At 33.5% G+C, this 25,077-nt stretch overlaps 3 protein-coding genes and 3 pseudogenes across 3 annotated transcripts; 1 reads left to right on the forward strand and 5 right to left on the reverse strand.

Annotated features, from left to right (window-relative positions):
* Positions 1-1,497: 1,497 nt before the first annotated feature.
* LOC120153356 (ethylene-responsive transcription factor ERF098-like) lies at positions 1,498-2,125 on the reverse strand. Its single transcript, XM_039165326.1, has one exon. It carries the CDS (start codon positions 2,123-2,125, stop codon positions 1,502-1,504), a length of 624 nt encoding a protein of 207 aa, XP_039021257.1. The 3' UTR covers positions 1,498-1,501.
* A 6,375-nt stretch (positions 2,126-8,500) lies between these two features.
* Positions 8,501-9,818, reverse strand: LOC120153177 (2'-deoxymugineic-acid 2'-dioxygenase-like). Its single transcript, XM_039165181.1, has 4 exons — positions 9,563-9,818; positions 9,235-9,488; positions 8,845-9,163; positions 8,501-8,770 (listed from the first exon to the last, which is right to left on the reverse strand). Exons 1-4 carry the CDS (start codon positions 9,752-9,754, stop codon positions 8,528-8,530), a joined length of 1,008 nt encoding a protein of 335 aa, XP_039021112.1. The 5' UTR covers positions 9,755-9,818; the 3' UTR covers positions 8,501-8,527.
* A 1,764-nt stretch (positions 9,819-11,582) lies between these two features.
* Positions 11,583-12,956, reverse strand: LOC120153178 (hyoscyamine 6-dioxygenase-like). The gene is made up of 4 exons (XM_039165182.1): positions 12,731-12,956; positions 12,379-12,632; positions 12,000-12,318; positions 11,583-11,915 (listed from the first exon to the last, which is right to left on the reverse strand). The coding sequence occupies exons 1-4, from the start codon at positions 12,932-12,934 to the stop codon at positions 11,679-11,681; spliced, it is 1,014 nt and encodes a 337-aa protein (XP_039021113.1). The 5' UTR covers positions 12,935-12,956; the 3' UTR covers positions 11,583-11,678.
* Positions 12,957-19,411: 6,455 nt separating this feature from the next.
* On the reverse strand, positions 19,412-20,860 carry LOC120153357 (annotated as a pseudogene).
* A 573-nt stretch (positions 20,861-21,433) lies between these two features.
* LOC120153358 lies at positions 21,434-22,479 on the reverse strand (annotated as a pseudogene).
* A 277-nt stretch (positions 22,480-22,756) lies between these two features.
* On the forward strand, positions 22,757-24,674 carry LOC120153359 (annotated as a pseudogene).
* The last annotated feature ends 403 nt before the right edge of the window (positions 24,675-25,077 follow it).

Genomic DNA, 25,077 nt, shown 5'->3' on the forward strand with positions numbered 1-25,077 from the left:
ATGAAAAAAATGATTTTCATGGAATTTGAATCGTAAACCTTTAAAATCAAAAGCTAAATACCCAACCACCAAACTAATTTAAGAACTTAGTATAATTTTAACAAAACTATTATAAATGTTTATCACAACCACCGTCACCCTCATTATCATCCTCCATCCATAACAGTTCTACCTACTATTTTTCAATCATTATCTTTAACATCACAACCTAGAATTCATTTTTTTTTTCTTAAAAGAAAAAGCTTGCTTTCCTTCTCGCTTTTCTTTCATTTTCTTTTTTATCTTTTGTTCATGTTGCAATAGCTTTGTTTTCTCTTCAATGGCGGCATGCACATTATTTTCTCTTTTTCACTGTAACTTTGCTAGAATTTCTGCTATTATTTGGCTTTGATTTTCTTCTTTATTTCCTTATTGTAACTTAGCTGGAATTTCTTCTTTATTTTCTTGCTTTGATTTGCGGCATGCGATATCATTTTCTTCTCTATTTTCTTGCTGTAACTTTGTTGGAATTTATGCTATTTTTTACCTTTGATTTTGCTGATCCCTCGTTGAAACCGTTGGTGGAGTTTTCTTGATGAAGAAAGGAAGGAGATGAAGATTATTAGTTTGTATTCATAAAAACTAAAAATGCAAACTGTTATTTAACATTTATAATAGCTTTCTTAAGGTTGTAACAGGTTCTTAAGTTAGTTTGGTTGTTAGGTATTTAGCTTTAGATTCTAAAAGTCTACAGTTTGAATCTTATAAAAACCATTTTTATCATCAACAAAACGACGTCGTTTTGAGCTTTTTGAGCATTAAAATGGTCATGTCAAAACGACGTCTTTTTTTTATAGTTTTGAGCATCAAAATAGTCTTGCCAAAACGATTTCGTTTTGATGAGGGAGTCATGTCATCGCCGTCACGAAACAGAGATGTCATGTCATCGCTCCTTTAATGAATTAACGGCGGAATGACATAAATATAGCTAAACATAAACGTTAGTGTTAAAATTGATAAAATTAAAACGTTATTGACATAAAGGAACCCACGCTTAAAGGTGAATGGTATTTAAAGTAGTTAACCCATAAAAATATTGACTACCACCAACATAAAGATCATTACCTTCGCTTATCGATCAAGAATGAAAATAGAAGAAGAGATAAACTCATTTTTTAAAAAAATTGAAGGAAAAGCGAAAATGTTATCCAAAAGATTTTTTTTTACTATTTCGATAAAAAAAAAGGTATTAAATAAAAATCTGTAAAAGGAATCATTGTTTTGCTAAAATTTTAAATACAAACAACTTATTAACTAACATAACTTTTTATATTTATACTAAAAGATTAGGTATTTGATTATTACATCATGTATAACAATAAAAAACAACATATTATGAAGATTAGAAATGAACCGGGGGGGGATTGAAGTTCAAGCTCAGGCCATATTATTTCCGGGTATAACCAATACATTATTGGCGAAGCAAGTCAGAGTTAGAAAGAAGAAGACGATGGAAGATGTTTCAGTCTTTCTTCGTTTCTTTATTTCCAAAATCCAGAAGTTCCTCTAACAATCTGTCATCCAAGTATTCCAACTCCAGAACTTCATCGTCTTTCCTTCCTTCCACATTTCCTCTCACTGTAGAAGAAGAAGAAGAACCCATTGATGCAGTATAAGAAGAAGAAGACGGCGGCGGCGGTAGCGGAGGAGAATTAGCGGTGGTGGTGGTGGGTGAAACCATATGTTCATCCGGAAAGTTGAGAACAGCGGAAGCACCCCTCATCGAGAAAGCAGCTCTATCGTAAGCTCGAGCTGCCTCTTCCGCCGAATCAAAAGTCCCCAGCCACAGCCGAGGTCCTCCTAGTCTAGTCGAGTCCCGAATCTCAGCCGCGTATTTCCCCCACGGCCGCCGTCTGACGCCTCTGTACCGGGTGCTGGACTCCCCCTCTCCCGATCTCTTCGTCTTGTTGTTGTTGTTGTCATCTTCCATGGCGTCGTTCGAGCTCTGAATAAAGAGAACAAGTGGAGTTTGCCATTTATAGCAGGTGCCAAATGCACACCCATTGGCCCACAGCAAGGCAGGCATAAACCCATCCAATAAACTTTTGGGGACACAGATTTTGGCGCAGCGAATATGAGGGTTCATGCAATGTGAAAAAGTATGAATTTCACTTTTTTCTCAGTATATTTTAACAAGTTGTCTGCAATTGTTTAACCTTATTCTCCTTGATCAATTCGTTATTTAAAAACTCCATTCTTTGATTCAACGAGAAAAGTTGGTGTTGAAGTCAAGTAGATACTCTACTTGCCTACTTGATCATTTGAATTAATCAAGGGTAAAATATATGGCATGCCACTAGATTATGTATTAGGATTATTTTTAAAATTATAGTTAATCACTCGATTAAACCAACAACTAGTTGGTCTAGTGGAATGAGACACGAGATCCCTTAAGTAAGATCAAGAGTTTGAATTCTGACGATTGTCAATGGAGTAAACTGGGTTGTGAAGGTCGTCCTTGCTGCAGTACCCAATTTGAATTAGTTGATCAATAGATCGGATACCGATAGTTATACAAAAGAAATATTATTATAAACATTTCATTGATCTTTAAAGTTAAGAATCTATCAAGTGGCCCTAGTGTCTTTTTTTTCTCTATAGATGTCATGATTCGAGCAATTACGTCTACATAATATATGTGCATTGTCAATGATTAAGAAAAATCCTAAACATATACTATCTTATAAAGTGAAAAGAGATAAATAAGAATCCAAAACATCGTAGTTTTGGACTCATAGGTTATTAGCCAAAACAACAATGATTTAGGCTAGGGATGGCAAAAAAACCCGAACCCGACGGGGAAAATCGAAAACCGAATTAAACGGAGACGAGGAAAAACTGTTTATGCTAAACGGGGACAGGGACGAGGAAAAACCGTTTATGTTAAACGGGGACAGGGATGGGTTTGATAATCTCCGATTACCCGATTACCCGGCCCGAAACCCGGCCCGATAAATATTAAAAATAATTATATATATATATATATATAATATTAATAAATTTAATTTAAATTAAAAAAATATATATAATATTTATATATTTAATTTAAATATATATATATACCCGGCCCGATACCCCACCCGATACCTGTTTAAATAACTGTTTATGCTAAATAGGGATACCCGTTTCCCCGCTGTTTTCCCCGATTACCCGATGGAGATCCCCGTTTAAATCCCCGCATATTTTTAAGCGGGAACGGGTACGGATTTTTTAAACGGGGACGGGGGACCAATACCCGGCCCAAACCCGGCCCGTTGCGATCCCTATTTTAGGCAGGCAATCCACACCCTTAACCCGAGATGATTCGTTCCTTTTATGATAATATAACCTATTTATCTTTTTACTATTTTGCAATTTGGTCCCTTAATATAACATGTGTTATTATACTTATTTATTCTTATGATTATTAACTTATATTTTTTGTATGCTTCAGTTAATTAGAAGGGCACACATCATATAATTTTTTAAGTTTTATTATTTAAAAAATGAGACAACATGATCATTCTTTTAAGGTATCAATTTTTGAGTGCAATGAGGTGCATTAACTTTTCCCACGCATAATTGAGCCCTGAGTCTGACTTTGATTTTGGTATCAAACACATACTTAATTATGAGTGTTCGGTCATACCTAGCCCGAAAACGACTGATAACGATTCTATCTTTTATCGAACTTTTCAAGACCATATTATTTTAGAATCATCGAAAATGATTTCGACAATTATATCAGAAAAGTAATATAACATTTTCTGTAACAAGCAATTCAAGCTAAGAATAAAGACTAAATTGTTAGCAAATTTAAACATGAATGACTAAATTCTTAGATTAAATTATATGAAAACACTTCATTTATCATCGAACACATAATTAAGTGAAGTAAGGGTATACCCTTTAATTAATTGTTAATATTATCACTAGAATGTTTTGTGTTTGCATAAGCAAGAGTGATGTTAGCAATGAGGTCAGGTCCATTACGTTAACTTAACACCGTCATCTTCATGGGAAATTATGACTCTTAATTACTGGTATTTTCATTAATCAAATCGATAAAAATAATAATAAAGAAACGAAAAGTCTATTTTAATTGCAATAAAAAAAACCCAGAGGTGTTGGTGTTGTTATTAGGTGGAATCAGATACCCTGGGATCATGGCTATACAATATTTGGATTTATTGTTGACATAAACAAGGGTGGTCCTTCCTTTAATTTATTCCATTGATGTGAACAGTCATGGCCTTTGATTCGCTAGAGATTATTATAATAGAGTTGATCCATTCATTAGCAATGAATTGGTGATCACCCAAGAAATTACCATTACCCTAAACAATTTCCACTGGCAACAACTGTTCTAGAAATCAAAATTAAACCAGAAAAAACGAAGCAAATTAGGGCTATTGGGGTGGGGGAGAATGGGGTACCATTAATACATATATTAATCTAGCTGAAAGGTAAAGATGGGGAATTCAAGTAAAAGAAACCTTTAAATACAATATGTGTACCACGAGGTCTAATTCCTTGTTTCCAAGTTCAATGCACATGGCTGGCTGCTCTTCCACAATGTTTGCCCGCTGAGCATTCCTGGATTTGACCAACTTCGTGGGCATATATATATATATATATATATATATAATAAATTCTTTTCGGGTCGAATTTAAATAATATAACATCTTTAGAAGTTGATTGGAGACTATGATACTCGTGTTCAGAAGATGTGAATTTCTTAAAAACTTTGACAGACGAAAAATTCTACCTACGATTTTCAAGGGTGATCTCCGAAGAGTATAACAAGGTCCAACCCTATACGAAGCACATTAAAGAGCAGAAATTAGGGAGGAAGAAACAACACAAACTATGAGTTGTGCATGGATACTTTTCTGTTTACGTAAGCAAGAGTGATGTTAGCGATGAGGTCAGTCCATCTCGTTAGCTTAGTCCAACGTCGTCTTCATAGACATAATAATGAATATTCTTAGTTATGACTTTTCATTAATTAAATCCAGGTAAAACAATAGTATGTAGCGAGGTTAGATCTATTCCTCGGGGAGATGAACATATAAAATCAAAAAAGAAAAATGCACGTGAAGCCCGATTTTCGGGGTGATGTCCGATGGCTTACGTAAGAATATGATTCGTTTGGTACTAGATATAAATACAAATGTCATGCTTTGGTATAGCGGGGTGAGGTGATTTTGATGGCGTCAACATGTATGATCATCATGGTTGTGTCACTTGGTGAGGACCATACTAAAGTTCTCAACATCATGTAGAGTAGACTCTAAAAAGATACGAAGGTAGAAAGAGCCACAATAATATGTTTATTGCTGTCATTTTAGAGATTTTGTAATTTATTATATATATATATATATATATATATATGTATGTTTGAATAATTTCAGGGAATCAGAAGGTAGTACCTGTTAAGAAATTTTCATAGTAATTAATAACGTACACACCTATAAATACAATTGTTTGAATCCATTGAAATCATTTGATATGTTATGAATAAAAACTTTGCAAAATTATATAGAAAAGAATTGATAAAGTTTGATTCATCAACCCAATTAGGAGTACCCTAGAGCCTACTTCCTCCCCATACTACGAGTGAAAGGGAAAATGTAAAGACTACCATTAAAGTAGTCTAAGCAAGACTTACTATATCCATGTGCGTTATGTTTCTTATCTCTATGAATATGAAACAAATATGAAGGAATTTTTCCACCATTGTTCACTAATAACAATGGAATTACTGACGCAGAGTAAAAAAGAACACGAAATTCCGACACACCATTATTAATGAAACACTTTAATAAATTCGCTTGGAACGAGTTCTTATATAATTTCTAGTGAAATTGAGAACCATTAAGCACAAGCAAAATACGCATTAACACTTTTGGAAGTATCAAAAGAATGTTACTCACATGTATCAATATTATATTTTTAAGGTTTAATGTATGAGAAAAGATTAATTCTTTGAGATAATTCTATTATATTATTGTTATTTAATGAATATGCGGAAATTATTTTAATACCTTCATATATATAATTTTAATTTATTTTAATCTTATCTTTTGTTTTTAATATTAATTACATTTTATTTCCTTTACGGTGTTATTTCGATTCTGCTCTATGCACTTTGATCACTTATATTTTTCAAATCCTCTTTGATTTCAGCATTGGAAATCTCTCTCTCCAAATCCATCTCAGCACCAATAGGTAACACATAGCCCAACAGATCCCTAAGTATGTCAACCGAACAGTCCTTAACATGGGATCAGGGGACCCAAAAAGATCAGTGAAAAACGAACCATTTCAGCTGACATCAAGTCAAAATTATCCAACCTGTTACCTCTATCATCCAAGAGCGATTGAATTGTATTCCTCTTCTTTTTCCGAGTCACAACAGAATGAAAAAATTTAGGATCATGATCACCTTCTTGCAACCAATGAAACTTGGCCTTCTGTTTGTAGAAGGAAGATTCAGTAGCCTCCAGCTCTAACAACTCAGCATAGATAGCCCTCTCCTCCTCCAAAATACGATGATTATCATGCCCAAGATTCCTTAACTGGACCTGCTCCCACTGGGACCTCTTAGCCTTCACCCTCCCCAAAATATCAGAGAAATGAGCCTTGTTCAACTCCTTTAAATCCACTCTGAGCCTTTTCAATTTATCTTTTATTTTTATTATTAATTACATTTTTATCTCTTTTACCGTGTTATTTGATTCTGTTCTATGTATGATTCATGTACGAAAAGAGGATGATCGGTACATATGCATTAACATTTTCTAAGTCCATTTCAACTATTATCGATCATTTCGGTTTTTTCGATCCTTACGGTTGTAATTTGAGTATAAGTTGATTTAGTATTGTGATCGGAACAAACTATGTCGGTAGGATCGTCCCTAATAAAACAATGCAGTATCATGTCCGTAAACAAAGTGAATAATGTTCCGGAAATATTCTATGGCAGCTTCCTGTTCTTGTCCAAATAAAATTGAATTCTCAAAGATGAATTACATAAAGAATCATCAATCTGTTGATGCAAGATGAATTTCATAAAACTTGTGGATGATTATGATGGGGGAAATATTTCTTGGAAGAGCTAATAGAAAGTTAAACACAGCTTCTGCAATTTTGTCTTAATGCTACAAAGTAAAAAGCTCGATCAAAAAGAACGATTAGTTCATTGGTTGAAAAACGCCCAAGTCGAGAGATAAAATCCTTGGATTGCTTGTAAATTAACACAGTAATTCATCATCATTCATCAATGGAGGTCTTAGCTAAGCCATTACAGATTCATCATTCGTGGCACTACTTTAGCATAGACATGAGAGCTGAATATCCAACTTTATGGCCAGCTCCTTGCATCAAACCCGACCTCTGTGTACCTCTGGTTCCCATCCATGATGAATGCGATATGATTAGGAGCCGGACCGACAGAAAGAACGTAAAAAAAATGCATTTCCGCAAGAAACTATGTTGTCATACATCTGGATCAGTCTCCAGTAAGTCTCTTTCCATTTCAAAACCTTACACAGATTTGAGATCTGCAAGACCTGTCCAAATGGAGAAGGAAAGAAACTGAAGTTATGTTCATAATATAATACATACACAAAGTTCAACAATCTGTTCGTCCAATCATAAAGATACAAAGACCTAAAATATTCTTCAACGCACTGAAGCAAACTAACTTGATTGCTTAATTCCGCTGCCTCAAGGAAACATCCAAATGCAAAGAGACTGTAATTGAACCAGTACCAAAAGCAGGTATATAGTTTCATGAACTCTTACACAAGAATATGGATAAGCACGAAAATCTTTTCGACCGAGTGGAACATCGAGCATATAAAAGCAGTTGAGCAGAGGAAAACAAGGAACCACAGGCATTTTCTTTAGTTGAAAATATGCAAAAGTTTAAAAGCACAAGAACAAGTGCCCCAATGCTTCAAAATCAAGAGTTTTCTAGTAATTAGGCAACCGCTACTTCACATGATCAATTCTAAAACTTATAAAATTTGATAAATCCATAATTCAAACTTAAAAATACAGCATTGGTTCTGAAAAAAGAAAGCCTTTTTCTTTTTCAATCAAATCAAAAGGTATGTGGGGTTTCACAAATCCCTACTCATTCAATCATTTTCGAAGCATCAATTTGTTTACCTTGGAATGCTGAATCAGTTTCAAAAAATCCCGAATTTGCTTTCTCCCTGTTTCTTTGACTTGCAGGAAGCGGAGAGCTTTCGGATTGGGAAGAGTCAGAGAAAGACCTATACTAAACCAGTATAAAGTAGACCCTGATTGTAACATTAACATAACTCCTAACTCAGCTTCTTTTATTTATAACACTAAAACGAGTTCAGCTTACAACTGAAATGGTCAACGTGGGATTTCAATGGAGGAACAGGAGAGGTGTGGTTACAGATGATAATATTAGAAATACAATATACTCGCACAGAGTGGGATTAGCATCATATTTCTTAAAATCTATCGACTAAGCTTGCAATTTAAAATGCTCCATAACGACTTCATTGTTTTCCAAGTTGGGTAAGTAGTGAAGCATGAATTCTCTGAACCCGAAAGCTCTATAAACCGAAGTGTCACCGGCAGGAGGTTTCGCCGGCTCTATGATGCTATCATCAGATGGGGAAATGAAGAAGGCAGCCGTTGTTCGAGCAACACTTGAATTCGTTACAACCCGATGTTCCACACTCTTCAGCTTGTCGTTACTTATAACCTATGTAATCCAACCATTGAAATATGAATCAGTAAACCATAATTAACATGATTAAAGAAACAACAGATGTGTACCTGCAACAGGTTTCCAATGTTGACGACGAAAGCGTTGTGAAAAGGCTCAACACTGATCCATTCGCCATTGTTGAAGACTTGGAGCCCCTTTACACCTCCCTGGTGGAGGATGGTAATGAGATCAGGATCGCAATGTTTTGATAATCCCAGGGTCAAACTCGGGTCAGGACAGGGTGGGTAATGGCTAACTGATAGCATCATAGATTCACTTAATTTATCCCCAAAGTATCCGCATTCTAACCCCAACCCTTCAGCAACTAACTCCAGGATCCTTGAACCCAGTTTCTTTGCTTCAATCGAAAATATTCCCACCACTTTCCTGCAAAGTTTTCCTACTGAGAAAACGAAAGAAAAATAGAGAGAGAAATTCCGGGGTTTTGCCATTTTTACCTGTATCTAATTGGCTTTTGAGGCCAAAGTTGGATGGAATCTTGTAAATGAGGATGACAAGGGTGTCGCAAATTGTCACGCCAATGGTGAACCTTTTCCCGAGAATAATTTACACTGCTTGTCGAAAGCCTGCACCTATTTCTGGGATCCTCCGAATAAAGCATGGCCTTATCCTCAGCTGGCATCTCAAAGAACTCCTTGAATACACCCATGCTTTCATTCATCACATCCTCTGGAACTCCGTGATTAACAACCTGTTTACAAAGATCAAAATCAAAACAGTTCTTATAGGTCATGAGAAACTGATAATCGTTCTTGTGTTCTTTACCTGAAAAAATCCATACTCTTCGCCGGCTTTCAGAATCTGGTGAACGACATCGGCTCGATTTTGACGGAGATCGATTACTGGGATGGCTTTGGAAGTGGGAACGTCGAGGTTGCCGGGTCTTGTTTCTGGTGGGAATATGTAAGACTCAGGCAAGGGTCTGTTTTTGGACCAGATTGAAACAAGCTTCTCCATCTCTTGAATGTCTGATATTTCTGTTGTTGTGAACGATGATCAATGTGGTGGCAGTAGTATGAACCTTATGCACAGAAAAAAATAGTCTGGTTTAAGACGCAAGTGGGTCACAAAATTACATTTGGGCTTCATTTGCCTACCTACCTGCACTGGAACCTTGACCAAGTAAAGTGATAAAGCGACAGAGTCAAATAAATTTAGGGTAAACTACACATTTAGTACCTAAACTATCAGTTTTTAACCGTTTTAATACCTAAACTTTCAATATTTTCAAAATCATACCTAACATTTAACTTTCATTTCATTTTAGTATAACCGTTAAAAACTTAACGTATTTAGTACCTAAAATATCAGTTTTGGTACATTTTAATACCTAAGTTTTTGATTTTGTCAAAAATTAACCTTAAATTTTGAACAAGAGTACTAAAATAAAACAAAAAAACTAAAGTTTTTAATGATCAGGAACTAAAATGAAACAAAAGCTAAACTTAAGATATGATTTTGAAAAAATTAAAAGTTTAGGTACTAAAATAGTCCAAAACTAATAATTTAGGTACTAAACAAATAGTTTACCCATAAATTTATGGATATATAAACAAAATTTGATTTTATTTTGATTAATTTACAGTATTTTAAATTATTTAAAGAGTAAATTACAATATTCCTCACTGAACTATACTCTCTCTCCTTTTTTACTCATCGTACTTTCAATTTTCCTGTTTTACTCACTGAACTTTCGAATGCTCATATTTTGATCACTTTGAATTATTTTTTATTATTTTGTATGATATGACAGTTTTTTTATTTAATATAAAGTAAAAATAGAATGTGACCGAACACCATCCCGACCACTGTCGACCGTCGTAAATGGTGGTCGTTCAGTCCCAAATTTCATGGGTCAGTTCGCATCGACACTGTGAGTATAAATTTGACCTCGATTTTTTCAGAACTTGTTCCAAAGTCCACGAATTAGAGATTGAAAGTGAGGAAGCTAAAATGTTTTAGTTGAGATTCGGGGTTTGAGACATTTTACGGTGAAACAAAAACTAGATTCGGACTCAGGGGGTCAAGATGAACAAACCCATGAAATTTGGGACTAAACGACCACCATCTACGACTGTCGACGGTGGCCAGAGATGGCGTCCGACCACATTTTGACTTTTATTTTATAATTTTAATTATTTTATATTAAATAATAAAAATGACATGTCATGCAAAAATAAAAATAAAATAATTCAGAATGATCAAAACAGAAGCAATGTCAAAGTTTAGCGAGCAAAATAGAAAATTGAAAGTAAAGTGAGTAAAATAAGAGAGAGAATATAGTTTAATGAGAAACAATGTAGTTTACCCTTATTTAAATTAAGATATAAGAACATATATTTAAATTCTAATATAGATTTTAAGTTTATGTTTATAAAATTTAAATAACTAAAAATTAAAATGTTGTTATTTTGGTTTTTAACTAATTAATTTTATTATTTTTATTTTAAGTCTATTTTTGACTAAAATTGAATCAAATACTCGTAAATTACTTTAGAATATTTATATAACCTCGATTCTTATTTTTGACAACAAATTTCTCTTGATAATTTAATCTCTCAACTTTATATTTTATTAAATTTAACCCCCATTTCTAAACCATCTATAAATTCTTTCTTCCTAATTATTATTTTTAGTTTCTTTATACTTTCATCAATATTTTGTCTCCAAAATCTCTTCTTTTAAAAAAACATTAAGAATATATAATATAATTTTAAATAATATTTGATTTATTAAATATCATTATAGATCTTATTTGTACATGTAAAAATATAATGCTAACTCGTAAATAAATATTTATAATGCTATTAAAATAAAAATCTAGTAGATGCATCTGACTCAGGCCTACTTATTTATAAAATGAACCTTGTATTAGTCTAGGTTAAGATCTAAAACGCTCCATGACCACTTGATTGTTTTTGAAGTTGGGAAAGTAGTGAAGCAGGAAATCTTTGAACACGAAACCTCTATAAGCTGCAGCGTCGCCCATAAGAGATTTCGCCGGCTCTACGACGCAATCACCGGACGGGGCAATGAAGAACGCAGCCGATGTTCGAGCAAGATTCGAGTTCGTTACAACCCGATGTTCCACACTCTTCAGCTTGTCGTTACTGATGATCTATGCAAAAACCAACCATTAAAATATCAGTCGCTAAACTATAGCTCAACATGATCTGCAACATTATTGCAGAAACATGTGTACCTGTAACTGGTTGCCAATGTTGACCACAAAAGCATTGTGCAAAGGCTCAACACCGATCCATTCTCCATTGTTGAAGACTTGGAGCCCGTTTACACCTCCCTGGTGGAGGATGGTTATGAGATAAGGGTCGCAATGTTTCGATATCCGCAGAGTCGAACTCGGGTCAGGGCAGGGTGGGTAATGGTTAACCGATAGCAACATAGATTCACTTAATTTATCCCCGAAGTATCCACGTTCTAACCCCAACCCTTCAGCAACAATCTCCAGGATCCTTGAACCCAGTTTCTTTGCTTCAATCGAAAATTTTGCCACTTTTTCCCTGAAAAGTTCTACTGAGAAAACGAAAGAAAAAGAGAAAATTTGGGGTTTGCTTTTTTACCTGTATCTTTTTGGCTTTTGAGGCCAAAGTTGGATGCAATCTTGTAAATCAGGATGACAAGGGTGTTTCAAATTGTCACGCCAGAGGTGAACCTTTTCCCGAGCATAGTTTACACCGCTCGTCGAAAGCCTGCATCTATTTGTTGGATCCTCCGAGTAAAGGATGGCCTTATCCTCATCAGGCATCTCAAAGAACTCCTCCAACACTTCAAAGCCTTCTTTGATCAGATCTTCAGGAACTCCATGGTTAACAACCTGTTTATAAAGATCAAACCCTTTAATGTTATGAATCCAAATCAAAACAGTTATTATAGGTCATGTGAAATTGATAATAAATCTCTTTGTGCTTTTACCTGGAAAAATCCATACTCTTCGCCGGCTTTCAAGATCTGCTGAACGATACGGGTTCGATTTCGACCCTCGGCTTCACTGAGATCAATTACTGGGATGTTTTTGCCTCTGGGAACAATAAGGTTGCCGGGTCTTGTTTCTGGTGGGAAGATGTGAGATTCAGGCAAAGTTTTATTTTTGTACCAGCTTGAAACAAGCTTCCCCATCACTTTAAATGTCTGCTTTTTCCTAGGGACGTCTGAATTATGACAAAAATGTTGCAGAAACAATATAAGTTTATGCAGCGAAATTAAATAGTCTGGTTTAAGACGCAACTGATCACATTCAATGATAAGGGACTTAATTGGGAGTTACATATTGTTTATCAAGACAATCCTACATTCATCTTACAAGTTTAAATTTTTAAATCTCAACCACTCATGTCAACACTCAATAACAAATCATTGAATTAAAATACTACGAAAAATAAATTATTAATTGCTAAATATTAGATTGAATAATGAAGTGATGTGATGTAATAATATTTTTAACTTTAAAAACTTTTGTAATCTATCAGTTTGGACCTTGCTTTGGATTCCATTGGTGCTTTGCTAAAGTAGGTCTGATTGTATAGAAAAATTTTACGATGCTCGACGAGCATCGATAATTACCACTAACGATGATCACTATTAATTTAATTTATAAAAATTTAAAATTCTAAAGTTCTCAACGTATAATTATAAATTAGTTAAAAAATTAATGATAAATTATTTAAAATAAATGATAAGTTATATCAATGACCACCTAACTATTGTTCTTTTTCATTTTGACCATCATTTTTGAAATTTTATCAATCAGGTCTCTCAACTGTTTAAATACATTCAATTAAGCCACTTGCCGTTAATATTTAACGGAGAAGTTGATGTGACAGTCAAAATATTTTATATAGTTACATAATTGGTCACTTTTACTTATATATTCTATCGATTTGGTCTTAATTTTAATAAATTAAAATAAACTTAACCCTTAAATCAAATGGTATCATGTGTCACTGGAACTTACCATCAACGCGTTCCTTGATTCCATTTGTGTGCCTAATTGAAATACGTAATTTATATTAATTTTAGAAGCTAAATTTGTTTCAATAAATTTATTCAAAATAGTATAAAACAGTTAATAGTAACTATAACTTGAATTAGTTATATTTGCAGGAATCGTGGAACTTTGCGAGCATATCTCTGGACATTTTTTCATTACACTAATTTCAATTGAATTAAAGTAAATTTCAAAACATTAAATTAAATTGGAAAATATGTAAATCAATTAAACGAATAAATGAAATACCAAAATGATATAAATGAAGTAATAATCTAGTGCAAATTTTTGTTCTCGGAAACATTAATTATACGTATAATAATTTTGGTTGATTGATTTTTTTTCAGTGATGTTACTATTTTGGTGGTCATTTTTTATTTATGATGTGGTACCGACCAAATTTCGGAATATGTTATTTGTTTTGAGGGTTAAGTTCATTTTAATTTATTAAAATTAAGACCAAATTGATATAATATATAAGTAATAGTGACCAAATGTGAAATTATACCAAATATTTTAACTACCACATCAACTTCTCCATTAAATATTTGCGACAAGTAGTTTAATTAAATGCATTTAAATAGTTGAGTGACCTGATTAACAATAATTCAAAAATTGTGGTCAAAATGAAAAGCGACAATAGTTGGGTGGTCACTGGTAGAGTTTACCTCAATCAGGTCACTTGCCTTTAACATTTAACAGAAGTACTGAAGTGACAGTTAGAGATGACTATCCAGTTCAGTTGGTAAAGCACAAGGTTCTTAACCTTGAGGTCGTGGGATCGAGTCCCACGGAGGGCATTTCATAATTCGGAGGTCTTTCTACGGAAGCTGCTCTCAACCTGGTGTTGGGGGCAGCCTATTATCTTACCTCCTCCTTACCCCATTATATATGGGAACAAGGGACAGCCATTTACTGAAGTCACAGTTAATAAAATTTGTATGATTACACATTTAGTCCTTATTATCTACACAATCTATGAAATTTGTCATAATTTTAAATTAATTTAATATATCTAATCTTCCAATAATATGACAACACATGTTACAATATCATTGAAGGGCCTTTTTGATTTAATTTATATTTAATTTAAATATTTTTCTCTCCATCAGATGATAACACGTGACACTACATGATGAAAGGAAAATAACTTGGATCAAAATGGCTTTGTGGGGGAGTTAAACATGGGACTTCATAGAGGAGAAGCAACACCTCAACCACTGCACCAACATCAATTTTAGTTTAATATTTACAACATACGATATATATCTTATACGATAATGAAGGTAAAAAAAATGAAAACAAAATAATATATTAAAACCAACCAGGTTCGAATATATATATAAAAGGATCAACTAATTATTTTATATCGGTCGGGTTGGGTCAATTCGGTGATTTTTACCTTAATCCCAACCCCACCCACCCTGTAATGACCTTATTTAATTGGGTCAGGTCGAAATCCGTCGATTTTGTATTAAATTGTTATCATTGCGTTTTTTTTTAAATTCATGTTCGGGGCAGGGTGGGGCGAGATCGGGTAAAAAACACTGACTCGACCTGGCCCGGTATAAAATATTAATTTACCCTTATATATATTCAAATTATATTAGGTTTAAGGTAAAAATATAGTATTTTTACCATTTAAATTATAATAAATAATTATAAATGTATTATTTTAACTATTTTAAAATATTAATATATTTGAATCGAGTCGAAGTGAGGCGGGCCGAGTTTAAGGTAAAAATTTGAATCGACCTGTCTTGGTATAAATAATTAGTTTACCCTTATATATATTCGAATTTGGTCGAAATAATTATAAATGTATTATTTTAACTATTTTAAAATATTAATATATTTGAATCGAGTCGAAGTGAGGCGGGCCGAGTTTAAGGTAAAAAATATTGAATCGACCTGTCTTGGTATAAAATAATTAGTTTACCCTTATATATATATTCGAATTTGGTCGATATAAATATATTATTTTTGTTTTCATTTTTTGACCTTCATTATCGTAGGGATGGGCACGGGGTGGGGTGGGATGGGTTTTTGGTTGCCCCGAACCCGACCCGAAAATATATATGTACAACCCGATCCCGCTCCGCCTCAATGAATTTTATGTTTTTCCCCGCCACGAACCCGCCTTGATTTTTAGATTAAAAACCCGACCCGAATATATTAATATTATAAAATAATTAACATAATATATTTTATAATAATATATTTATAAATATTTATTATATTTAAACTATTAAATTAATATATTTTATATTATATTTTATATTTTCAATAATTAAATATAAATTTTAATAATATAAAAATAAAAATTCTTAAAAAATTAATTATAATATATATATATATATATAATAACCATTTCAGGTCGGGTCGATGATTTTTCACCTTAAATCCGGCCACGTCCACTCCGAATTTTTTTATTACATAACGTGCTCCGAGCCTTGAAAATTAAAAAAAAACCATCCTGATCGGGTCGGATCAAGGAGGGACCCGTGGGGTTCAAGTATTTTGACCACCTTACATTATGGTATAAGATACATATTGAATGTTATAAATATTAAACCAAAAATTGGTGTTGGTGCAGTGGTTGAGGCGTTGCTTCTCCACCATGAAATTTCATGTTTGACTTCCCACAAAACCATTTTGTTCAAGTTATTTTCCTTTCATTAAGTGGTGCCACGTAACAATCTGATTGGAGAAAAAATATTTAAATTAAAAATAAATTAAATTAAAAAAGCCCTCCAATGATATAAATTAAACATAAATTAAATTTAAAAAACCCTCCAATAATATTGTCACACGTGTTGTCATATTATTGAAAAATTGAATATAGTTAAATGTTAACGGCAAGAGACATGATTGAATGCATTTAAATAATTGGGTGACATGTTTGACAAGAATTCAAAAATTGTGGTCAAAATGAAAATTGGTTATAACTGGGTGGTCACTGGTACAGTTTACCCTAATAATTTACCTTTAAATTTTTAACTAATTTATAATTATACGTTGACTCTTTAGAATTTAAATTTTTATAAAATAAATTAAAGGTGATCATCGTTAATAGTGTCCATCGAAACTCGTTGAGCGTAAAAGAATCATCTGATTGTATAAATAGACATATTTTTTATTGGTATTTGGCATAATATTTTAAAATAAATTAAATTAAATTCATCAAATAATTTTAATGGTAAAAAAGAATATTCTTTCTTTTGAGAAGATTCATTTTAGAACAATTATATTTATAGATGATATATATTTTATGAGTTACATGAAAACAAAAAGTTAAGTTGAATAATTTAAAATTTGGGTAAACTACATAAATGACCACATAACTATAGGTTAGGTCGCGAAATTACCAATATTTTCAAAATTGTGACAAATATACCACTGAACTATTTAAATGGATTCAAAATGGCCACACGATGTTAACGTTTAATGGAGGTGTTTACGTGACAGTTAAAAAATTAGTATAATTAGGGTGTGAGTCCTTGTAAAGTTATGTATTTGCGGCGCTGGTACCCTGCTTTGTTTTCTTCTATTTTGGCCACTACTTGTATATGATGTGTTTTCTTGGATTTTCATTTAATCCAATTTGATTTTGATTTTGTTTTAATTTGTCTAATGCCTTAATTTGATCTTTAACTTTATTTTTTTATTCTAGTAATGTATTAATTTTGTAGATTAAATCCCCTAAATTTTAGAATTAATCAATTTGATCACCAAGATTAACTTTATTTCTTAGTTTTTAATTAGACCCTAATTTCAATTTAATATAACAAAATTTTGTTTAACCGGGTACTTGCATACCTGGTACCTGGTTTATATATATATATATATATATATATATATATATTATATATTAAATTAAATTTTTATTTATAATTCTCAATTTATTTCACTCTAACATTCTAAATTCCTAATTTCTTAAAATTTGCCACCATAACATTCTAAATTTTTAATTTCTTAAATTATTTCACATTAACATTCTAAATTAATTTTTAAAATATTTATTTTAACTTCGAAACATTTGAAATTTAATTATAATTTTTGTTTTAAGTCTAATAATTTTTTTTCAATTATGTAATTTGATTTTTTATACTTTATATGTAAATTATATATTATAGACATTTAAAATTTAAAATTTAGAATTTTTCTATATATATTTTAAAAATAATATAATTCTAAAAAATAAAAATAAAAATTATAAACTGGGTACCCATGACCCGAAAAATACGGGTACTCGGATATAATGTGTCGGGACACGAGCTGAAATTTTTTATACTTGAAAATTTCGGGTACCTGGTATTTCGGATACCCGAAAACATGGGTACCCGATTTTGAACACCTCTAGTGGTAGGATTTTGATGGAGTAAAGAGAGTGACTAAACTGTAAAACGTACAAAAAATAAAGTCCTAGATGTGAGAAAATATGTCATTTGTTAAGCAAATGAAATATGAATTCAAACATACTTTCACAATCATCTTCTTCCTCTCCTATACGTACTTTTATAGGCATGAGTTTGCGGTTTATGCTGGTGAGTGCTCGTGGTGAAGTCAAATAATTTTTATTAATTATGAAATTATTGTGATGCTAGGGAGATATAATTGACATAATATAGTTAATAAATAATATGATATAATCAATGTTTCATATTATTAAGTTAATTGAGAATATGACAACATTTAAATCATTAAAATTAATCTAATAGTATATTTATAATTGATTTAAAATTTTAATATTTTCAAACTAAATTTACTGTTTTAATATTTATTTTTTAATTATTATATATACATATGAAATCATTAAAAATAATTTAATATTTAAATTATAATATATATTATATTATAATTAATGATAAAAAATATATATTATATTATAGTTAATATTCAAATTATAATCATAAGATTGTGACATATGTCACAATTTGATTGGAGAAATAAATTTATTAAATTAAATTGAAATTAGGACCAAACTAAAAATTAAGAATTGAAGTTAATCTTTATGATCAAATTGATTAATTCTAAAATCTAGGGGATTTAATCTACAAATTTAATACATGACTAGAATAAAATATTTTAAAGCTAATGCTCAAATTAAGGCATTAGACAAATTTAAAAAAATAAGGATCAAATTGGGTTAAATGAAAATCTAAGGAAACAATTCATATACAAGTAGTGACCAAAATGGAAGAAAACAAAGTGGGTGCTAGCGTCGCGAATACGTAACTTTACAAGGACCCGTGCCTTAGTTATACAAATTGTTTTAATTGCCACGTAAACACCTCTGTCAACGTCTGTTGCCAACTTGCCATTTTGAACCTATTTAAGTAATATTTAAGTATATTATACAAAAAAAAAAAAAACCAAAACCAGAGGACAACAAGAGAAGACTGCTGGAGACATCAACGCTTCAAAGCTACAAACCTTCATCCTCTGAGCTATTAAAATCAAAACCTCCAGAATTCCAATGATAAAGCTTCCACATCAAGAAAATCCAGACAACTGTGGATATCGATTAAGCTCAGGATTTAAAATAATTCATAACCACTTCATTGTTTTCAAAGTTGGGGAAGTAGTAAAGTTTATATTCTCTAAACTCAGGTTCTATAATGTGAAGTGTCGCCAATAAGAGATTTCGCCGGCTCTATGATGCTATCATCTGATGGGGTAATGAAGAAGGCAGCCGATGTTCGAGCGACAGTCGAATTCGTTACAGCCCGATGTTCCACGCTCTTCAACCTGTTGTTTATAATCTATGTAATCCAACCATTGAAATATGAATCCGTAAATCATATACATTAACAGGATCTGAACATGGTTAAAGAAATGACAGATGTGTACCTGTAACAGGTTTCCGATGTTGACATCTAAAGCGTTGTGCAAAGGCTCAACACTGATTGATTCGCCATCGTTGAAGACTTGGAGCCCTTTTACACCTCCCTGGTGGAGGATGGTTGTCAGATTAGGGTCGCAATGTTTAGATAATCCCAGAGTTATATTCGGGTCAGGACAGGGTGGGTAATGGTTAACTAATAGTTTTATAGATTCACTTAATTTATCCCTAAAGTATCCACATTCTAAACCCAACCTTCAGCAACAAACTCCAGGATCCTTGAACCCAGTTTCTTTGCTTCAATCGAAAATATTCCCACCACTTTCCTGCATAGTTCTACTGAGAAAACGAAAGAAGAAGAACTATGTAAAGGGAAAATTCAGGGTTTTTACATTTTACCTGTATCCGATTGGCTTCTGAGGCCAAAGTTTGATGCAATCTTGTAAATCAGGATGGCAAGGGTGTTCCAATTTGTCACTCCAATGATGACCTTTTCCCGAGAATTGTTGAAACCGCTTGTCAAAAGCCTGCAGCTTTTTGTGGGATCCTCGGAATAAAGCATGGCCTTATCCTCAGCGGGCATATCAAAGAACTCCTTGAACACATCCATGTTTTGTTCAATCAGATCATTTGGAATCCCATGGTTGATAACCTGTTTACAAAGATCACGCCTTTTAACACTACGTATGAACCAAAATCAAAGCAGTTATAGGTCATAAGATATTGATAATAAACCTCTGTGTTTTTTACCTGGAAAAATCCATACTCTTCGCTGGCTTTCAGGACCTGCTGAACGATATTGGCTCGATTTTGACGGAGATCGATTACTGGGCTGGTTTTGGAAGTGGGAACAATGAAGTTGCCGGGTCTTGTTTCTGGTGGGAATATGTAAGATTCAGGCAAAGGTTTGCTTTTGGACCAGATTGAAACAATTTTCGTAGTTGGATCCAATCTAGAACCATGATTATTCAATTGCAAAATAGAAGCAATAAATTGAGGAAATCGATGTTTTTTTTTATTATCGAGTTAAGCACGTGTTTTGCACAAAGGCACATTCATGTTCATTCGTTTAAATTTAGCCGAACAAGGCAGTTATTGTTCGAGCATCATATTAGGTATTCAATGTAGTTACATAGAGAGCAAGTTTGCATCATATTTCTTACACAATGTATATCATGATAGTGGATTGAGCTTGGGATTTAAAACGCTCCATAACGAAGTCGTTTTGTCCAAAATTGGGGAAGTAGTGGTGCGTGAATTCTTCGTATTTAAAAACTCTATAAAACGGTAGCCGATTGAAACCGAATTACCATTAATCGACTTAATCGAACTTTTTTTTCTTTAATCGTTAATCGATCCGAACTTTTTTTTAAAAATATTAACCGAATAAATTTCGGTTAATTTTCGAATTAATCGATTTTTTTTAAAATTTTCTAAATTATATAAAAATTGAATATTTTTTAATTCAAAAAAAAAATTTACAATTAATTTATATGAATTTTTTAATTAATTAATATTTATTTAGATTTAAAATATATTGATTCTTAAATTATTAATTGAGTTTTAAATAGTTTGGGTTGAGCCCATATGTTATATATAATATATTTAATGATTAAAATTTAATTTTGGTTAATTAACCGATTTCGAATCAAATTAACCGTTAACCGAATGTTAAAAAATTATTAACCATTCTCCGACCGAATTAATTCGGTGGCCGATCGAATTAATCGAACTAATTTGATTCGGTCTGTTAATTCGGTTAAAACCGAAAAATGAACACCCCTGGCTAACCGTCACTGGTAAGAGATTTCGCCGGCTCTATAATGCTATCAAGGGAAGGTGCCATGAAGAACGCGGGTGTTGTTCGAGCGACATTCGAGTTCGTTACTACCCGATGTTTAGCGCTCTTCAGCTTGTTGTTACTGATAATCTATGCAAACCAACATCACAATATCAATCAGAAAACTGTAAATTAACGCTGCTCCCAACAAACATACATGAACCTGTAGCTGGTTGCCAATGTTGACCACGATGGCATTGTGCAAAGGCTCAACACCGATCCATTCTCCGTTGTTGAAGACTTGGAGCCCGTTTACATCTCCCTGGTGGAGAATGGTTAAGAGTTTAGGATCGCAATGTTTAGATATTCCCAGAGTCAAGCTCGGATCAGGACAGGGTGGGTAATGGTTAATTGCTAGAACCGTATATTCACTTAATTTATCCCCAAAGTATCCAAGTTGTATCCCCAAGCCTTCAGCAACAAACTCCAGGATCATGGAACCCAGTTTCTTTGCTTCAATCGAAAATTTTCCCACTCTTCCCTGCAAGATGTTTTGTACTGAGAAAATGAAAGAAGGGAAGAGAAAATTCAGGGGTTTTACATTTTCTTTTACCTATATGTAATTGGCTTTTGAGGCCAAATTTTGATGAAATCTTCTGTAGGATGAACAGGGAGACGCAAAGTGTCACGCCAATGGTGAATCTTTTCCCGAGCATAGTTTGCACTGCTTGTGTAAAGCCTGCAACTTTCTTTGGGATCCTCGGAGTAGAGCACATCCATGGTTTGTTCCATCAGATCTTCTGGAATCCCATGGTTAACAACTTGGAAAAATCCATACTCTTCGCCGGCTTTCAGGATCTGCTGAACGATATCGGCTCGATTTTGACGGAGATCGATTACTGGGATGGCTTTGGAAGTGGGAACAATGAGGTTCCGGGTGTTGTTTCTGGTGGGAATATGTAAGATTCAGGCAAAGGTTTGTTTTTGGACCAGATTGAAACAAGCTTCTCCATCTCTTGAATGTGAATTCTTCTTTCTTTCTGAGAATTATAATCAATTTGTTGGAGTGGTATGAAGTTTATGCAGCTAAATCATTTTACCTTGTACCAATCAGCCCCTGCTTGGAATCACTTAAAGCTTAGGCCGTCCATGAAATCAGAGTATCAAACTGCTATAAAAATATAAAGAAACTGCAATTAGACCTATTTTTTTAATAAAAAGAAAGAAAAAGAATCATATAATTGCAATCTGACTCGGACTTGATCACGAGTAATTTGGATCTTTCTTCATTGATTTTTGTCATACGGGTCTGGTACTCTGGTTTACATAATGTCATATGCTGATATACATAGAAAACAGGCGTGATTCTCATAAATCCACCCATTTTAAAGCTTTACTTGATGTTCTAAGCTCAATGGATGGCTCTAATTATTGTTCTAACTATTTTTTTCATGTATCATGTTGTGTTGACTTTAATTATTGTGCTTTCAGGGTGGTGAAATTCCAGAGGAAGATCTCCCGGAGCCTTTTAACCGCTCGAAGCAAAATATACAATGGAACATCATCGAAGGGCAGATCTCTTTGTCATCTGATGAGTCGTCAGCGATCTTTGACTTCAGGAGGTGAAGTTCTTAAATTGGAAGCTCAACCACAACAATCCAAACAAACAAATTCCAACTCAAAAGTCAAAACTGGCTGTGGAGACATTAGCTGATGCAGTTGATGACCGGCTACCTGTGGTAGCATCTCATGTATCTTGTTCATTTCGAAAGCGCTTCTCTGGGAAAACCACTAGCAAAGCTCCTCAAGTGGTTGTTTAAACATGTTCAGAGGTTTCTCTTCAGTCTTCGAAGTTTCAACTTGAGCTGTGTGCCAGCATATCTGTCGACAGTGACAATACTAATTCTTCTCCAACTCAAACCCCAAATGAATTTTTATCTAAAGCAACCGTAAGCGAGCCAAGTTCCAAACTTTGCCTCCCTGTGCTTCCTATCAAAGAGATAAATCCATTAGAAACTGAAGATAGATCCCCTACAAAATCTAGCTGTAACCAGTCCACTCCTGCAAAACTAGCTTCAACTCCTGCTAGGCTGATGATTGTCACACCTACTCTGCAGCCGCAAAAGAGATGTTACATGAGCCCAGATGAGGTTAGGCGGCCACTGCGTACCAGGTCCTTGAAACTTGAGGAAGAGAAAGTAACCTTCTGCATTCAGTAAGCCTTCTCTGAATTCTCTTTGCTTTCTCCATTTTAGAACATGAGTAACATCTGCATACATTACTAACTACTCGAAGTACTTAGTCACCTACTGTTGACTTACCAACACAAATATCGTTTTGATTTTTTTCTAATTCATATTAGATACGGAACTAGGGAGAGTAAATCAATATATAGGATGAGACATCCACTATTCTTATCCTATAATAACCAACATGAAGGTTCTCCAACAACTGCGCTTTCCGCATATCGGTTAATGGTCTTGGCAACTAATACATCCTGCAATCTTACTTTAAGATTTCTTGGCATTATTTAGCAAAATATCTAGTTGGGAGTGAACATCTAATAGCTCATGGAACAGTGTGGTTTGGGATTTGATTGCACGAGTAAAATTTATAAGAAACATTTGTTATCTTTGCAGATAAGGAAAAAGAGAGGAAAGGAAGAGAGGAGCAAGATCCAGCAATCTCGCAGCTAAGAGACTACAACAGTCGATAGCCTGCCTACCTAAGTTCTTCAACATGATTCACTATCTATTCCAGTCCATAAAGCGCTCTGTTATTGCCAAAGAAGAGCTTATGCACAAAATAATTACTGGCCATTGTGATACTGCTGATAGAGGTAAGCCATTTTGCTAAACTTTTGGTGTATGAAAACATAAGTTGAACAATGTCTTTCCTGCATTCCCAGGAGAAATTGAAGAGCAGCTAAAACTGTTGCTGGAACTAGCTCCTGAATGGATATCTGAAAACACGGCCTCTTCTGGGGATTTACTTGTTTGGTGAGTATAATTAATTTGATATTTACCTATAAAATATATAAAAAAGGTTGGTGTTTATCAAGACATTTAGCAAAAAAAAAATGTTTATCAGAACAAACCATATTCATTAACTTTTAAGAAAATATTTCTAACTGACGGTCTTCATTCCATTGTTTTCAGCATCAGTAAAATGTCAAGCCCCGAGTCAATTCGAATGCTACTCCAAGAAGCAAAATGAGAGAATCAGTGCTTGGTTTCATTAAATTATATAAGAAATCAAAGTCGGCCGGAGTTCAGCTTTTGTAAAGATTTTGTCAAGTTTTTGTGTGTGTAGGTGCTTTCAATTCTGGGTGGAGGGCTTGAAGCCATGTTGGTGCTGTCAATCAATCAACCAACTAGTACATAACTTTGTTTCTTCAGATTGATCTGCATCTGAACTCTAAACTCTAAACTTTTTCCCCAAATAAAAATGGATGTCTACATCATCCAATTCTTGAAAGAATCACCATCCTTTGTCTCCTGCGACTCCAAAACAGAAAAACTCCATTCATGATTCAAGTTTCCCATTTCTGTTGGAGACTTACAATACGGTAAGATTCCGATTGATATAACGATTACTTTAAGTGAACTTTTAGCCATAAAATGTCTTACTTACCACTGCAGACTGTTTAT

Source organism: Hibiscus syriacus, unplaced genomic scaffold (genome assembly GCF_006381635.1).
Source record: "Hibiscus syriacus cultivar Baekdansim isolate YM2019G1 unplaced genomic scaffold, ASM638163v2 tig00111099_pilon, whole genome shotgun sequence".
Classification (NCBI taxonomy): domain Eukaryota; kingdom Viridiplantae; phylum Streptophyta; class Magnoliopsida; order Malvales; family Malvaceae; genus Hibiscus; species Hibiscus syriacus.

Excerpts from the sequence above, each read along its gene's own strand:
- LOC120153178 (XM_039165182.1), bottom strand. The coding sequence starts at position 12,934 with ATGGGGAAGCTTGTTTCAAGCTGGTACAAAAATAAAACTTTGCCTGAA. Across the intron at positions 12,319-12,378 it reads CAAAAGCCAAAAAGATACAG|GGAAAAAGTGGCAAAATTTT; the intron begins GTAAAAAAGCAA and ends AGAACTTTTCAG. Across the intron at positions 11,916-11,999 it reads ACATTGGCAACCAGTTACAG|ATCATCAGTAACGACAAGCT; the intron begins GTACACATGTTT and ends GTTTTTGCATAG.
- LOC120153356 (XM_039165326.1), bottom strand. The coding sequence starts at position 2,125 with ATGAACCCTCATATTCGCTGCGCCAAAATCTGTGTCCCCAAAAGTTTA.
- LOC120153177 (XM_039165181.1), bottom strand. The coding sequence starts at position 9,754 with ATGGAGAAGCTTGTTTCAATCTGGTCCAAAAACAGACCCTTGCCTGAG. Across the intron at positions 9,164-9,234 it reads CAAAAGCCAATTAGATACAG|GAAAGTGGTGGGAATATTTT; the intron begins GTAAAAATGGCA and ends AAAACTTTGCAG. Across the intron at positions 8,771-8,844 it reads ACATTGGAAACCTGTTGCAG|GTTATAAGTAACGACAAGCT; the intron begins GTACACATCTGT and ends TGGATTACATAG.